This window comes from Emydura macquarii, unplaced genomic scaffold, assembly GCF_026122565.2.
Source record: "Emydura macquarii macquarii isolate MOO-44397 ecotype Brisbane River unplaced genomic scaffold, CSIRO-AGI_Emac_v2 contig_968, whole genome shotgun sequence".
NCBI classification, from domain to species: domain Eukaryota; kingdom Metazoa; phylum Chordata; order Testudines; family Chelidae; genus Emydura; species Emydura macquarii.
In genome coordinates, this window is record NW_027131105.1 from 12,428,917 (window position 1) to 12,444,637 (window position 15,721).

At 42.0% G+C, this 15,721-nt stretch overlaps 1 protein-coding gene across 5 annotated transcripts in view; it reads left to right on the forward strand.

Annotated features, from left to right (window-relative positions):
- Positions 1–15,721, forward strand: part of FLNB (filamin B) — a 110,688-nt gene that overhangs the window by 33,404 nt on the left and 61,563 nt on the right. For all 5 annotated transcript variants that reach the window (XM_067544236.1, XM_067544232.1, XM_067544233.1 and 2 more), the window contains exons 3-6: positions 8,122–8,370; positions 9,583–9,680; positions 11,614–11,761; positions 14,924–15,042. In XM_067544236.1, coding sequence (XP_067400337.1) covers positions 8,122–8,370; positions 9,583–9,680; positions 11,614–11,761; positions 14,924–15,042 — 614 coding nt within the window. The remainder of the gene's footprint in view (positions 1–8,121; positions 8,371–9,582; positions 9,681–11,613; positions 11,762–14,923; positions 15,043–15,721) is intronic.

The following is a 15,721-nucleotide window of genomic DNA, read 5'->3' on the forward strand; positions in this document are numbered from 1 at the left end:
CCTGCCTAGTAACATGCAGATCTTACCGATATCCACAAGACCTGCAACTGACAGGATGAGTAGGGCCAGGAAACGTATTCTTGTAAACACAAAATGGCAAATTGTTAGAACTTACCCTGCTGATAGGGGGCTGTTTACATGGTCCTGCAGTTAAGGCTACAGGGATGTGACTCTGCAAGTGTGGACTAAAAGGTACCTAGTCTGGATTTAATGTGGTCTACTAGGTTCATGCTCATAGGGTCCAAGTTTAGCAGTTAGCATGCTGCACTGTAATGTGATGCAGTTCACACCCCTGTAGTGTGAACTGTTGGCCCATAGCTGTACCCTAGGATTGCTGTTTTTGGCTCCTTGTTAGGACACTCTGCATTCAGTCTCCGGCAGCCCTTACCTCATTAACTCTTTAAGAAAAGGAGCTGGAGGTAGAGCATCAAAGTGCCACAGCACTCTGACCAAGAGCTCTTGGATCACTGGGTCACACCAGTAAAATGCCCCACCTGGACCCACCAGTTAGTTGTCAGCTTCCCAATCATCTGCTTAACTACAAAGCATAGTGGTCTGACTTCCTGAGCAAGTGTTCACAATTGGTACAGTTATTGAGGGGATGCTATAATGACAGATATGATAGTCTTACACTTAATTCAGTAAGATTCCTTAAGGCTATTGCAGGTAACTATCTTAAGAGTCTATATCTTAAGGGTGTCTCAAGAGTCAGTTAAGACAAAATGCCTAGTTCTTGATCTTTACTCTGAGGGGACCTTTTTGTCTGATGACCTGTTTACATGAGGACAAGATCAGAGGCCAAAACAGTATCAAGTAATGACTCAGATTCGGCATGAGCTTGTTCTGAGTTAATAGCTATTGTTCCCACAGGAAAACACCCTCTGGAAAGGACTGATCTGCCAGAGCCCGTGTTTCATTTGGGGCTGATCTCTAGAAGATTTGCACCCATGAAAGTTTTTTGTTAATTTGTAGTAGTTTCACCTTAATGTGCTTGCTAAGAGAGCTGTGTGGTGAATAATAATGGTGGCCAATTAGTGGTTTTTTGTTTTTTGTTTTTTTTTTTGTTTTTGTTTTTTTTTTTCCTCCAGAGGTTATAAACAAAGCAGGCTGGCTTAGGGGCAGAGTGGGCAGGGAACTATGCACCCTGGAAAAACCCTGATCACGAGCCAGGGCGAGACACTGGCTTCTATCCAGCAGAAATGACTGTTTTGGAGCTGGGAGTCTAAAGGTAGTGTCGTTGGTGGACCATAAGAGGGGAGATACAGATACAGTTGCCCGAAACTGTGATAAGTGTATTTCTGAACTTGATATTTGATAAATGAGCATCTCTTGGCACACAAGTGACATGTGACGCTGCTAACTTGTGCAGTGAGTTGAATGTATGAGGGCACATCCCTGATTTAAAAGTGAATAATGCAAAACTCCCTGAGATTCAATGATCTGCAAAGTCCCATTCAAGCTACCTACCCTAATAGGGCCAAACAACCAGCATAACCATCAGTCTCCACTGGACTGGTCATTCTGCTTGCTTCACTTACCTTGGTCAAATCTCAGCTTGCAAACAGAAGGGCAAATGTGTTGGGCACTGGCCCTGGCACTAAGGAGCTTGCAAGTTGTCATGCAGCAAATGAACCAGCACAAGATGAATATAAAGGGATGGGGAGACAGCTAATGGGTTGCAGTCAGATCTTTCAAGCTCGTTTGGACAGACATCAGGCTTACTACTCAAGTGCTACCCCTTTGGGGGCTTCTCTCTGGCCTGGGCTTGTAGTAGGAATACTGTTCATTCCTTTCTTGCTGCAATATTTTTTTGCTTCTATTCAAAGCCATCTTGTTTACCCTTCCCTGTGGCTTCCCTGAAAAACTCCCTTCAAGCTCACGCAGTAGGCACAGCATAGATACAGCACGAGCCAAAAGTTAAACTGACAATTCCTCTTGCTTTTACTGCAGGGCCCATGCTGCCCATGGTAACTCATTCAAATAGCAGTCAGTGGGAAATGAGTAAGGATGCTGAAAGCTTGAAAAGTACTTTAACTAGGCTTCTATGTCTTATGCTTGGCCAGCTGGCTGAGTATGGTGGACTTTCAACTTGGCAGTCCCTAATGGTGGATTGGACAGTCTAGTTTTCCAGCACAAACATAATTCTGCTTTATATTTTCCCTCTATTAGGCATAGTCACAATTACAAACAGCAGTTTAATCCTTTTTGAAACTTGCTTAAGTCTCTCTTCTGTGGAGCTTCTGCACAGAAATAAAAGTGAGCCTCTTGTGTTGGCATATCCCAGAATAAGCTGTCGTCAAGTTGAACACAAAGATAACATTACCCATTGATGGCTAATGGAAATGCACATTAAAACACTACAGTACAATATTGCATGACCATCTTGAAATGACAACTGTATATAAATCTTAAACTGACTCTAAAAGAGCTAGAAGAAGATTGAGCTTAAAGGGCTCCATCAAAGCAACACAATTCTGCATATTCCCAAATATCAGGCCACATGTCCAGTATAGTAGGTAAGGCAAAAGGAACATGCCCATTCTTCCTAGGTGGGAACTCCTAACTGTGCCAAGCTCTGCCACTTGTTTGGCTCCAGATGTTGTAGTGCACTTTTTTCAGCATGTGTAATGGGATAACCTAAACATCCTTGCAAGCAAGAGGGTGCATAGTCTAACAAGCATTTTGTCTCCCTAAGTTTTTTTTTTTGGAAGTCTGACTAGGGTTTTGGGGGCCATCTTGGCTTGGGAAAAGCCTTAGAGAGGCTGGCCATCCAAGCTTTCCTATTTGGATGACAATCCTAGAATGATATGCAAACAGTCTGGTCATTCTACAGCAGTGGTTCTCAATCAGGGGAATATATGCCCTTGGAGCTATGCAGCAGTCTTCCAGGCAGCACATCAACTTGTCTAGATAGTTGCCTAATTTTACAACAGGCTACATAAAAAGCACTAAAGTCAGTATGAACTAAAATTTCATACAATGACTTTGTTTATACTGCGCTATATATAGGGTACAATATTTACATTCCAATTGATTTATTTTATAATACGATAAAAATGAAAAAGTAAGCAATTTTTCAGTAACAGTGTGCTGTGACACTTCCATATTTTTGTAAGCAAAATAACAGTGTTACACTCTTATGCTGACAAAACTTCCATCACTTGGTGGTTTGTGGGGGGTGGATTGTGGATTCCCCTCCCCCCACACCCAAAGTTTTGCCAGCGTAACTACAAGTGTAGACAAGCCCCAATTCCCTGTCAAGCTTCAACAGCCATGTTTTCTATTTTATTTCTCTCACCTTCCTGTAGAAGACCACAGGTAAGGGCCCAACTGTCAAATGCACAAAGTAAAACTGGAAATTGTCGTCTCCAAAGTAACCTTGGTGCAATAATTTAAAAGTAAAAGTGGTGAAGTGACAATATGAAGTACTTATTAATGCAATTCTCATGGTGTTCAGAGTATCAATGTCATGTGGCTCTGCTTGGGTTAGAGGAATCCTTGAGAGAGTAAGTTACCACTACATAGAAGAGTGGTCAAGGGACTGAGCAAATGCAGTTGATCAGTAGGATATCCTAAGTGATCTGGCTCAAATGGCAGAGGGAGATTTGTCCTGTTCATATCAGATCCTTTCTTCCAGATTCATATCTTTTGAACTTTCCTTTAGTTGTCTTATCTGTTTTTTTTGTATATAAAGGTGGCTTCCCCCCAAAACAAGACTTCGGAAGCTGAGGAACTAGCATTCTTTAGTTTTGCTTTTGTTTCAGGGACTGCTGCTGAGGCCCACCCAAGGAAATAGTGGGGATCAAGTATTTCAGGAAGCTGATTCAGTCCACTAAACTATATTGTTGCTCACTGCAATCAGTGTTCCCTCTGTGTAGATTTGCAGTTGTGCTGTAACTGCAAAATATAGGAGCTTTTTAGTGATGTAACTAAACTTGGTGAAGCCAAACCTTGTCATAACAAAGTAGTATTTCATACATACAGCAACTTGATTAGTGTGAATTATTCTGACTGGCTTACATTCCTGGTAATGCTGGATGGCTATTTCTAACTCAAACTTTAATCATTGCTATAGGATTTTTTTAAAAAATCACTAACTCGAAGAAAAGTCATTGCTTTGCCTCATCCCTGATTCAGGGGCAACACTGAAGTGCCAATGGCCTGCACAAATTCTAAAACTGAAGCCCTGAGAAACTTCTGGCCTAGTGATGTTCTGTAGCTAGACTACCAGTTACCACAAATTTAATTCACACTGTGAAATGTTAAATCTGGGTCTGTGATACATGAATGGGTAATAACAAAGAGCAGCAGTGTGATATGTAAAATGAGTGATAGAGAAGGTGTTTGCAATATCTGCATCTGCTTTCTATTTTGTAAATATACGCGACCCATTTCCTAAACTCAGTTCATTCTAGCTGCCATTCTTAAAAATACGGTTTCAGGGAGGCTTAGCATAAGAGTTGTACTTCATAGGAAATCCTACCTATAAGAGCATGCATTGCTGAAGCTGATGTGTCCTCCCTCATGAATATTTATACTTAAATGAAACTAGAGTAAGGAATCTGGCTGAAGATACAATCAGTATAAAGGAGTGTCTGTTTAGTTGCTAGAGTAAATCACTTGCATAGTGTGAACTTTCTCTTGGAAATCTAACCTTCTGTGGGAGCTGAAACAGACTGCAGTCTGTTTTGTTGACTAATAGGTTCTTCACACTGAAGCAGACACACCTCTACAAGTATTTAAATACATTAAACAGTCAGAATTCTGCAACGTATGATTGAAAGCTGACTTCCAAAAACAGTCTAATGACCAAACTAACTGCCTAGAATGAGACTGATATACTAGTTGGGATGTTATAATTCTGTTACGTATGGAACATACTATTGTGAAACTGACTATTTAACTACTTCTGCGGTACATTAACTTAAAGCTAATGTACCTTATATTTGTAATAACAGCATACAGTGAGCTATAATCTTTTAAAATTTGGCAGTCCTTTTAACTGTTTTGGTAATAAACTAAAAGGAGGCTGCCACCCCCCCTCCGCCCCGCGCAATAGAAAAGGGTCGTAATGTGTGCCTAGCAGAAAGTGGGCATTGTGAGGTGAGACTGAGGACATTGGAGTCCTAAATGTCCTGGTCTCCAAACCAGAGCTCACTTTATGGGCAGAACCACATGGGTTCTGTTTTCATATAGCTGGCATGTGGCCACTCCGAGTTGCTCAAAGACCATTTCATGAAGCTGCCAGTAGTAGCAAACTCAAGTCAGAGCAGGAGTCTCCAAGATACAGAAGCCTAGGAGTGGGAGAAGTTAAAGTATTTACCTTGTTTTCACTGTACTTGAGACCAAGATAAATGAGAACAAGAATGTCTACAGTATAAAGCTTAGTAGATTTGGAGCATCTGACTGGGTCTGTTAAAAGGATAGCTGCCAAACCTACTCTGTAGCATTGCAGAGATCCCTCATGCATGTCTGAGCTTCAGTTAAAGGAAATTGTTTTTGCCAGTAAGTATTCCAATCTGTGTAGCAATTGCAAACTGCTAAAGGGCAGGTACCTAATCGCTTTGGTTTTCATATCACAAGACCTATTGCAAGGGTTGTCCTGTTACTGAAATTTAAGAAGTCATAGTAGCTTTATTTCTTAGTGATAGTTGGGCCTAACTTAAGAATGTATCTGAAGGGGAGGGACTCTTAATGCATTGGTGACTACAAACTTAATTTGACAATCTGTTACAGCTATTTCAAATTCTGTGGCTCAGTGTGAACAGAATGACTCTTGGCAGTTTCACTTGACCCCAGACTGGTCATGAATTTACCAAATAGCTTTGAAATGTCAAAACCTGTCACTTTGATATTTGCCTCTTTGGCAAAAACCAAGGACTAGCTTAACAAAACAGCAAGGGCAAGTCAAGAGGGAGGACCTCCTTTAACCTACTGGGTGCTGTGCTAACCTGGGATGTGAGGGACCCAGGTTCGCTTTCCACCTTGGCATGCTGTGGAGGAGTTTGAACTCCTGGTCTCGTATGTTGCAGAAGAGAGCCATGCCTGCTGGAATATTGTGGTATGGGTGTTCCTTAAACTCTCTCCAGTCAAAGCTGTTCCACGCAAGATCAATATTTAATAGTTAGTGGAGCAAGGACTTGAACGCCCACACCCTAAGTCCCTTAACAGGCTGTAGTTACTCATTCACAATCTCATAACACATAGTCACTGGGCCATGGAAAGAGTGACACTTTTGGCAAGTCCAAGTCTTGATTTTTGGTTCAACTGCAAACAGTTTTTCTGGAATTCCCAATAAACTGAAATCCATTTCTAGATGAGCTGTACTCTTGTGCTCTGGGGTCCCGAGTGAGGTCAACTCATTTGGCAAAACAAAGCCATTCTTAATGTGGTCATAATGCCACACTTGGCTTTTAAAACTGAAGCTTCTCTCTCTGTAAGCACAATAGTCTCTTGGCCTGAAACCTGCTGTCCTAAGACACAGAAGAAAGGTGAGCGGGAGGATAAACTGTTCTAAAGAACTTTAGAAAGCCTCATCAAGAAGTGGCCTCTTACCTAGCACTCCATTCTCTACCTGTTCTAGTTAAATGCAGAGTGATGGCCTTAACATCTGCAGAACTGGGGTCACACTGTCTTAGGCAGTTGATACTGGTGGTCAAGCATGGTCTTGAACTTCAGTCACTAGACTAGGGTTTGGAAAACCTGTCTCCTGTGTCTGGCTCTAACAGTCTTCTTGTATGACCTTGGGCAAATCACTTAACGGTTGCAGTTCTCTCCTCTGTGTGTGATGAGGATCCACTCTGTTGCGAGTGCTTGCTCACTATAGCTATGGAGATCCTGATACCTTTGAAGAATGGCTCCTCTTCAGGGAGCAGCTGCTCTTCCTCAACCTCTGACAAAGGGAGAGCTCCAAAGACTGGTAACTTTGTCAGATTAACCTGATTGCTCCAAGGAGCTGTTGGCTGCTTTTGCATCAGCTGCCAGCTCTGCCATAGGCTCCTGTAGCAGTATTTCATGGCTGGACCATGCAGAGTACAGAGGATGCACTGTAACTCTCTACTTTGGCTGATTCCTGATCAATGGTTGAGTAGCTCACATGGATTAAAGTTGGTCCTAGATATAACTAAACCCACTACCCATACTCTTCAGTTTCACTTCTTAGCATCGGTGCAGCATGCTTCAGGTGGCACGTGACCAGGATTGATCACTGAATTGGTCCAGTATCTGAACTGCGTGAACTGGGTGGGATGGCTTCATACTGCATATCAAACTGTTGCTTTGGTGTACTCTGGAAAGTCCTACATTTGCTTTTTCAGATACTTGCCTTTTGAAACCTGGTTTTGTTTATGGATTGTCTCAAAGTCTATAAATGCCACTTTGAATTCAGTGAATTCAGTTATCCTCCAAACTGATTCTAAATGAATGTTTAAACTGAGTAACTGAGTATGGGCTCCAGCTTGAGCCAGAGTGTTACAGCCCGAGCCTCCAGGAGCCTGAGTCAGGCAACACAGCCATGTGTGTCTTAGGGTGTGTCTGTTGCAGTAAGACTCTAAAATGTGCTCTCCTAAAGACAGGGCATGTTTCCTACTGGAATTCTATTCAACAAAATTGTTTTGCAAGGTAGGAAATCCCTTGAACAAATGGCTTCCTAAAATGCCAGGGCCCCATATCAGCAGCTCATTAGATAATTGTAAATGGAGACTTTAAATCAAGCTTTAAGGCAGCATGCCTTAAACTAAAGAAAAGGGAATACTCTGAAGCAATAAGTACCTTGTGAAACTTGGTATCCAAAGATATACAAGTGAGGCCAAGAGTTTATCCACTTACGTAGATGATAAGAACATCTCTGTTCCTTCTAGATAATAAAATTAATGTGCTCCAAGTCATAAGAGCTCCCTTCTTTTATGGGGCTTGAATGTTCTCCACCTCTCTGAGCAGGCTATTCCAGAACTGCCCTCTGGAGGGTTTCTTCTCTCTGAAACAATAGGTACTGGGCAGAGGATCAGATGGGGGCACCTGGACCACATGAATCAGTCTGGTAATGCCAGTGCTTGATCACTAGTGAATTAAACTAGTGTGTGGTGAAGTTTCCTTTATCAATATTTGTCCCTTGTCTTGCAGATAGCAAAGCCATTGTTGATGGGAACCTAAAACTGATCCTTGGCCTAGTATGGACCCTCATCCTCCATTATTCCATCTCCATGCCAGTGTGGGAGGATGAAGGTGATGATGATGCCAAGAAACAAACCCCCAAGCAGAGACTACTGGGATGGATTCAGAACAAAATTCCTTACTTGCCAATCACAAACTTCAATCAAAACTGGCAGGATGGCAAAGCATTGGGTGCCCTAGTTGATAGCTGTGCTCCAGGTAAGCATTCCCTTTGTAGACCAGTGTCTTTCCTCCCTCTTCTGTTTCCTGTGGCAGTATTGAGCTCCTCTTCTAAATTGAGCACTGAGATTACACTTCCAATGCCTCTCTAGATGAGACTACAGCTTGGCTTTTATAAAGTTGTGTGTAAAACAGTAGCTTTGGAAGCCAGCTTTAAATGTCTTGGCTAAATCTATAGGGAAATATTGATGTCAAACTTTTTTGTTTTATTTACTACAGCAGCCATTAGAGTTGTCTGTTGTAAGTTAGTGGGTTAGCACAGGGGATGAAGGAGCAAATATCAGCTCCTAAACTGAACAGAACTTGTTGTTTGGCCTAATCATAGGAACATCTTTCAGCTTCAGATCATAATAGGAGGTTCTGCAGTTTTTTTTAAACAAGTCTTTCCCTGGAAGCAGAATGCAGGAGTTCCAGGAAGCTGTACACCTCGAAATTTAAATCTTCACCTTTTTATGCGTGTATTTTCTCTAGCAGAGAAATAACGTGAGTGGGAGGGAGAGCAGCACAACTTCCTCTTCTTGCTGTAAAATGATGGTGTTGTGAACACAATTACTTGAGCTAGCCTAGTGCAATTCTGGCATGCACCATTAAGAGAAAGTAGCCGAGTATTGTCCGCTCTGCACAAGCTTCCAACAGAGCATCAGGACTCACTATCATTTTGTTTCTTTTGGACTTAAAGCATAATATGGTACCTGCATTTTTCAGGCTCAATCTAAAACCTTCCAATCTGGTGGCTATCTCTCTCTAAACAATTTAAACTTACACTCCAACTCAGCTCACCAAGATGTCTTTCTTGATTGGCCTCTTGGTTCATAGGCTAGCTTGGAACTACTTGGTGTCACTGAAAATTGCACTAAATCTTGCAGCGCACACCCTTGGAAGTCAGTAAGTGACACAAATCAAACTTTTTTCCCACCCTCCTTGGAAATATGAAGGCTGCAGCCAATAAGTGTGGTTTCCTCAGAGTTCTAGAACTAGCCTTCTAATCACTATGGTGACTCTTCCTGTTCAGATCTCCTTCTTCGAGAGCCTGTGGCTTTTTGGACTGTAAAAGCAGTCTTATCCACAGATTTGGAAAGCCATTACCAGCAGAAGCATTGTTGGATGTGACTGTCTGGTTTTAAAAAAACCTTCCCTAGCAACTAAACTGTCAATGTGAAAGTTCTGAATTCTTAACTTGATTATTCTTAGGTCTCTGCCCTGACTGGGAGAACTGGGACCCTAAGAAACCAGTTGACAATGCTCGTGAAGCCATGCAGCAAGCTGATGACTGGCTGGGTGTGCCACAGGTAAGGCAGACTGTTGAATGCAAGAGTGCCTGGAGCCAAGAGTATTCTAAAGCATGAACTGAGTCAGTACTATTATCACAAACTTAAACTTAATGGGACGTCGCTATCAAACTGAGCTTCTCTTCAATACTAGCCCTTCAGAAGTCTTTAGGGTCTGCAGCTGGAAATCTTCAGTTTGTCTTAAGTAACTTGCATTGCTGTTTTGACTTGGTGCTTGTCTACACTTACAGCACTGCTCTGGTGAAGCTGTGCCACTGTAGCACTTAGTGAAGATGCTACCTACACCAATAGGAGAGCATCTCCCATTGGTGTATGTACTCTGCCTCCCCAGGAGGCGGTATAGCTATGTCAGCAGAGAAGCCCTCCCATCGACCTCATTCTGTCGGCCCTGGGAGTTTGGTTGGTATAACTGCATCATTCAAGGGTATGTTGCACTGACTACTGAATGTGGTGTACTGACATACACTGTAGTGTCAACCAGGGCTTACATGATGATTTTATGGAGGAGAGCAAAGCAAGATTGGATGCTAGTCATACACCAATTAATGGTGTTCCAGGGAAAGTAAATGCTTCAGCAGAGCCAGGATGACTTTTTCCTAATCTAACCTTGAGACTTATTTTCATTTCTGGCTACTTGCCTACTTTCACCTCATCTGTCTGTCTGAGTGAGAACAATTTAAGTGACTTGGACCCTCAAAATTGCTCAGCTGGCTTCGTCAGATAGTTTGACCAAGTCTTCAAGCAGACTTGACTTGAGGAGGATTAACTTTAATACCAGCGTACACCCAGAACTCCATGTCCTCTTCTCCTTTTCAAACAAAGCTAGCCTTTGTTCTAAAGATATGGTTGGATATTGGAACACATCGGTCTCTTCATGCACCGTTTGGGAGGGGAGGAGAATCCTCACTTGGTTCTTCATTACTAAGTGTACTTGCTTGAACAGGGTCCTTGGAGTTAATTTACTCATTCAATCTGCCACCTGAAGTCTAACTACTTTTGTAAGAAAGTAGCTTTATCTTGCAATGATGATCTCAGATGAGGAACAGGAGCCCATAGATTTCAACTAGACTTTCATGCTATTATAACACACAATGTGTTTAATCTCTAAAGCTCTCTGAGCAGTGACTCTGAAGTTTACACCAGCTGCAGTGAGGCTATCATGTCTATCTTTAAGAAGTTATTTTATTTTGCTCTACTGCCATGAGCAGAGTTTCACTTTCGCTGCTATTCATCTACATCCTCTTCACTGAAGGGATATCCCCAGTTTCCTTCCCAGAAGGATAAATGCAAAGGCCTCTGGCTTGATAGCAATTCCTCTTCTGAATTCTTTAGTTATTGAAGCTAACAAAGATGGAAACTACCATTGTCTACTTAAAACTATATAAGTAAACTATAGTGTCCACAAATTTTCTAATGCACACTTCTTTGCTACTAATTCAACCCATGGTATTGCATTAAATACTACTTTGGAACTGAATTTTGTATTAAAAATCTTTCTAGGTAACTCTAGGAAACTTCCTAATCTAAGATGTGGTGCTGAAATATTTCCTGTCATGTCTCTTCCCCCTCCAACCCCCCCAATTGTAATGGAATCTGTCCATGCCTCCCCTTCATTACTTCACAGTTGGCTCAGCTGAGGAGCTTGGGCTGGTTAGCAGGACTGGGAGAGGAGCTGGGGCTAGAAGCAGAGCTGGGCTGGGGGCAGAATGGCCCTGTGGCTGGGCCTAGGATGGTGGCTAGATGGCACTCCCTCCTGGCCCCCACCACATGTCCCCCCCCCCCCCAACACTTCTCCATGCCCTCCCAATTTGGGGACCACTGGTGTAAGGGGAGCAGAATTCCCATGCATGTGAATTGTAATGTTTTTGGGAATCTGCTGTTGAACTGTGGACTAAATAGACATATCAAACACCTTAACCTGTGTATCTTCCAGGTGATTACTCCTGAAGAAATTATCCACCCTAGTGTGGATGAACACTCGGTAATGACTTACCTGTCACAGTTTCCCAAAGCCAAGCTCAAACCAGGAGCTCCTCTAAAACCCAAACTGAATCCAAAGAAAGCAAGAGCCTATGGCAGAGGTAAGGAATACCTTGCATTGGAAAGTTATTTACTTGACTTACGTTGACTTTTCAGAAAAACAAGTTGATGCTTGCTTGTTGTGTTCACAAATGGCCTGGAGTTCAAGCTTCCAAGCTTGACTTGTGTAACTAATAGATATCTACCACTCCCCCACTGGAAAAAATGGGATGACAGAGAGAGACCTTTTTATGACCCTTATAAGATCAATGTCTCAAATGATACTCATATAAACAGGGTAATGTCCACTTACATCTATTACTATATGACATACACTCTTCAAAAAGCCCCAAATCAAAGTGCAATGAAGAAGTAGGTAAAACATTCATGAATGTATTCAGAGCTTCCAGCCCTAAAAGATTAGCTGCAGCTGAAACAAAGTAATCAATACATATGACACCATGTATTTTGTAGTGAAAACTTGAATTCTTAGTTATTAGATTCACTGTGTCCCCCAGAATGGATAAGTAACTACTCAACAGGAAAACAAGGTTGCCATTGCAGCCCATGCACTGTCTTAACTTGGTCTGTGCAAACATGAACAGTGCTTAGTGGTGAGACAAGGCATGTGGGCTTTCTGGCAAAAGGGACACCCTCTATTACATGAGGGTAATTGGCTGGTGACCATATTGTCTAAATCTTTAAACTTCATCCTGGGATGGATGGGTTTGTAAACCTCACAGGAGGCTGACTGGCAGCCAAGAATGGTAGGAAAATCTCTTCTGGCTGCCATGTCCATTCATGGCAAATATGTACATATATACAGCAGTTTCAGCTTCCCATGTATGCTGTGCCATCAAATGTGCCTCCATTCTAAATATTAAATGTCTGTCAGGTTGGAATACAGTAAGGTAACATCTTTCATTTCTGCAAGGACAGCTAGGCTCTCAATTGCCACGAGAGGACATGGTTAATGGGTTTTTGTATAGAACCGCACTAACTGGCTCACTAAACGGAGTGAGTGTTGATAGTAATCTTTGTCATAGGCTAAAAAGTGCCCTTTAGAGGAGGCCGGATTTGGACGGCTAACAGGATAGGGAAATGGTCAGTTATGACTTCAGCTCTGTCTTCAAGAAAGTAGCTTTCTCGCTGCCTTGCCTTCCCTACCCATGGGAAGGGAAATCCTACTTGTACAGTCCCTCAAATGTTAAGTATGTACAAAACATGCATTTCAGTCAATAAGTCTTAAGAAATACACCAACACCTTAATGTGTTAATAGAAAATATGACCACGTCCTCCCATTACTCTTAAGTTTCTCTAGAGATAAATAGGTTCAGAAACTCTGCAGTTCAGTCACTTCCTGGATAAGCTATCAGACACATTTTCCCCTAACTGTGTAGATGGCTGTGGATAAAGTTTCTTAATACAACTAGAGGTACTGTTGCATGAGATACATCCCATCATGCCCAAGAAATTGCATCTGCTTGGATTAGCAACTTTTGGGAAGCTCCTCCACCCACTCAGTCAACAGCATGATAGGTGTAATAGCTCCAGTTAAGTATAAAAAAGATAAAGTAACTAAGTTGCAGTAAATGCTTGCTAAGATAACTACAGAGCCTTTCCATTTGGGGAAAATTTATTGTAACATAACTAAAAGTTCATGATCTTGCAGGATGCACAGATCCTAGCTTAAGCCAGTGCTGGTGTCTGTTGGCTGTGTAAACTTCACTTTGGCAAGATGTTTTTTTGAATGACTTGCAGGCGAAAGACTAGGATGAGATATGGATGTTTGCAAGCAGATAAACAAATGACTACCCTGTCCATTACATGTCATGAAAGTGAAATTGTCTATTAAAACTATAAGCTAACATTTTGGCCACAATAACTAATACTGGCTGTTAATCTCTTTTTTTATAAATTTTTTGCTCTCAAATATCAAATTGCTGTTCAGAATGTCTCTTAGCACTTCTCCAACTGCTAAAACATTCACATTGGAATCTTCTTCAAACTATTTCAGAAGCCACAAGCAGAGTCTCTGAACTCCAAATAACGCCAACAAATAGTTCTCGTACCTAGAACGAAACAATCATTACTACCCTAATGAAAAGGCCACATGTGGAACTAGGATGCCATAAAAATCTAGGTATGGGTGTAACACTGAACTGGTGCTGGCTCTTCTGTGCAGGCTCTTCAGAATAGTCTTAACTCAGGCTACCATATTCTTTGTGCTATCATGAGACTCAAAGTCGAGTGGCATTCAGAATTCCTGACTTCATTCTGGGATGAACAAGGCTGTGGTCTTAACTATTAAAATACCTAACAGTGACTTTATTGTAGGAAGAAGTGCAGTTTGGGAGACTGAGAATGCCATAAGGCTTATTCAGGATATTAAGTTAGACATCACTGAATTAGGGGTTGCTACCTTTGGGGTATAGTGTGTTTAAAAATGCAGTTGTAGCAGTGTATGTACTCTTCCCTAGAAAAGAGGGGGATGCTAATAGCCTGGTCATCAACTTTAGATGCCTCCCCCAGAAGAGAAATGCATAGACTAATTCAAACAGGGTTTTCCAGAGACCAGGAGATAAGATTTCAGTTTAAAAGTCAGGCTTTTATCTAGACTTTTTATCTAGGGCCTTTTTTCTGATCCAGCAAATGCAGGACCCTTGGTACATGGAGGGCCCAAATCCTTACAACAGATTGGAGGGATTTGGCCTATTGAGGTCCCAAAAAGGCTTTGTACCTTTTTAAGAATAGCACAGGCTTGCTTAGACCTGTGGCACTTATCTGACAATCACTCTGCTAGCAGTCTCTGAAGAGTTAGCAGAGGGGCGGGTTGGACAATTTGTCTGCGCTTGGCAGGGGTGGGGGAACAGTGAAAGCAGGGAACTATGCAGTCTGGGAATACCCAGTCAGAAGGGGGAGAGATGCAGGTCTTCACCCAAGATGCAACAGCTGGAGAGCTGGAAGTCTGAGTGGGTGCCCTTGCTGGACTGCAAAGGGGAAATACATGTGTAGCTATCCTGAGCTATGACACTGGTTATGTCAGTGCCACTGGCATTTTAGTGAACAAGTAGGCCCAGGAGACCGCTAGGGAACTTACAGCCCCAGAAGTGAGACCATATCAGAACTTGGATTAGATGGCTTGTGTGCTTGTCATAAGAGGTTGTTTAAGTTTTTTGAAGCAACCAGCTAAATGTGCCGTTGTGTCCTATTCTCTTAACAGGAGTTGAGCCTCATGGAAACATGGTAAAGCAACCTGCCAACTTCACAGTAGATACAATCAGTGCTGGGCAGGGAGATGTAATGGTCTTCATAGAAGATCCAGAGGGGAACAGAGAAGAGGTCTGTATGCTAAACAGATTGTTCCCCCTACCAATTTTCATGCAAAATCTGTCTTAAATGATTACTAACTACTGTAACTTATAATCTGTATTTAATGCACAATACGCAAGTGTTACTCTGATCTTAAATAGAATGTAGCTATTTAAAATTCCAAAAAAGACAGTAGCTGACCTTATATTTAGGGATTAGTGCACATGGTTCTTGAAATTTCTATACTTTTATCTTTCAGTTATAGCTGATTGGATGGGACATGAGCAAGTTGTGTTAGGTCTGTCTAGTTGTCCTTCAGTTCTTGAGCAATTTTGCTTTTTATCACAAATGTTGAACTATAGTCATATGCTGGACATGCATCTGAAGTGGTATTCAAGACCCTGATATTGCTTGGGGAGATAGTGGGTTCCTGAAGATCTTTGCTAGGCTCTAGCACAAATCGTAAACAAGCCAGAAAAATGTGCTCCTTATCTAGGATCTAGTGGCACAATTCCTGCATGCAATGTGATTGTGGAAGCAACTCTAAAATCTTACCACAACCAGTTTTCCCTAAGCAATATTTTACTAGTGAAGAAAAGACTTAAAATAGTCTCCTTATCACTGTATCTACCAGACTCAAAGCCCCAGTTGTCTTCAAACCCTCCTCCTGACCATAAATCATGCTCTCCCAACTGAGTAACAATCAACT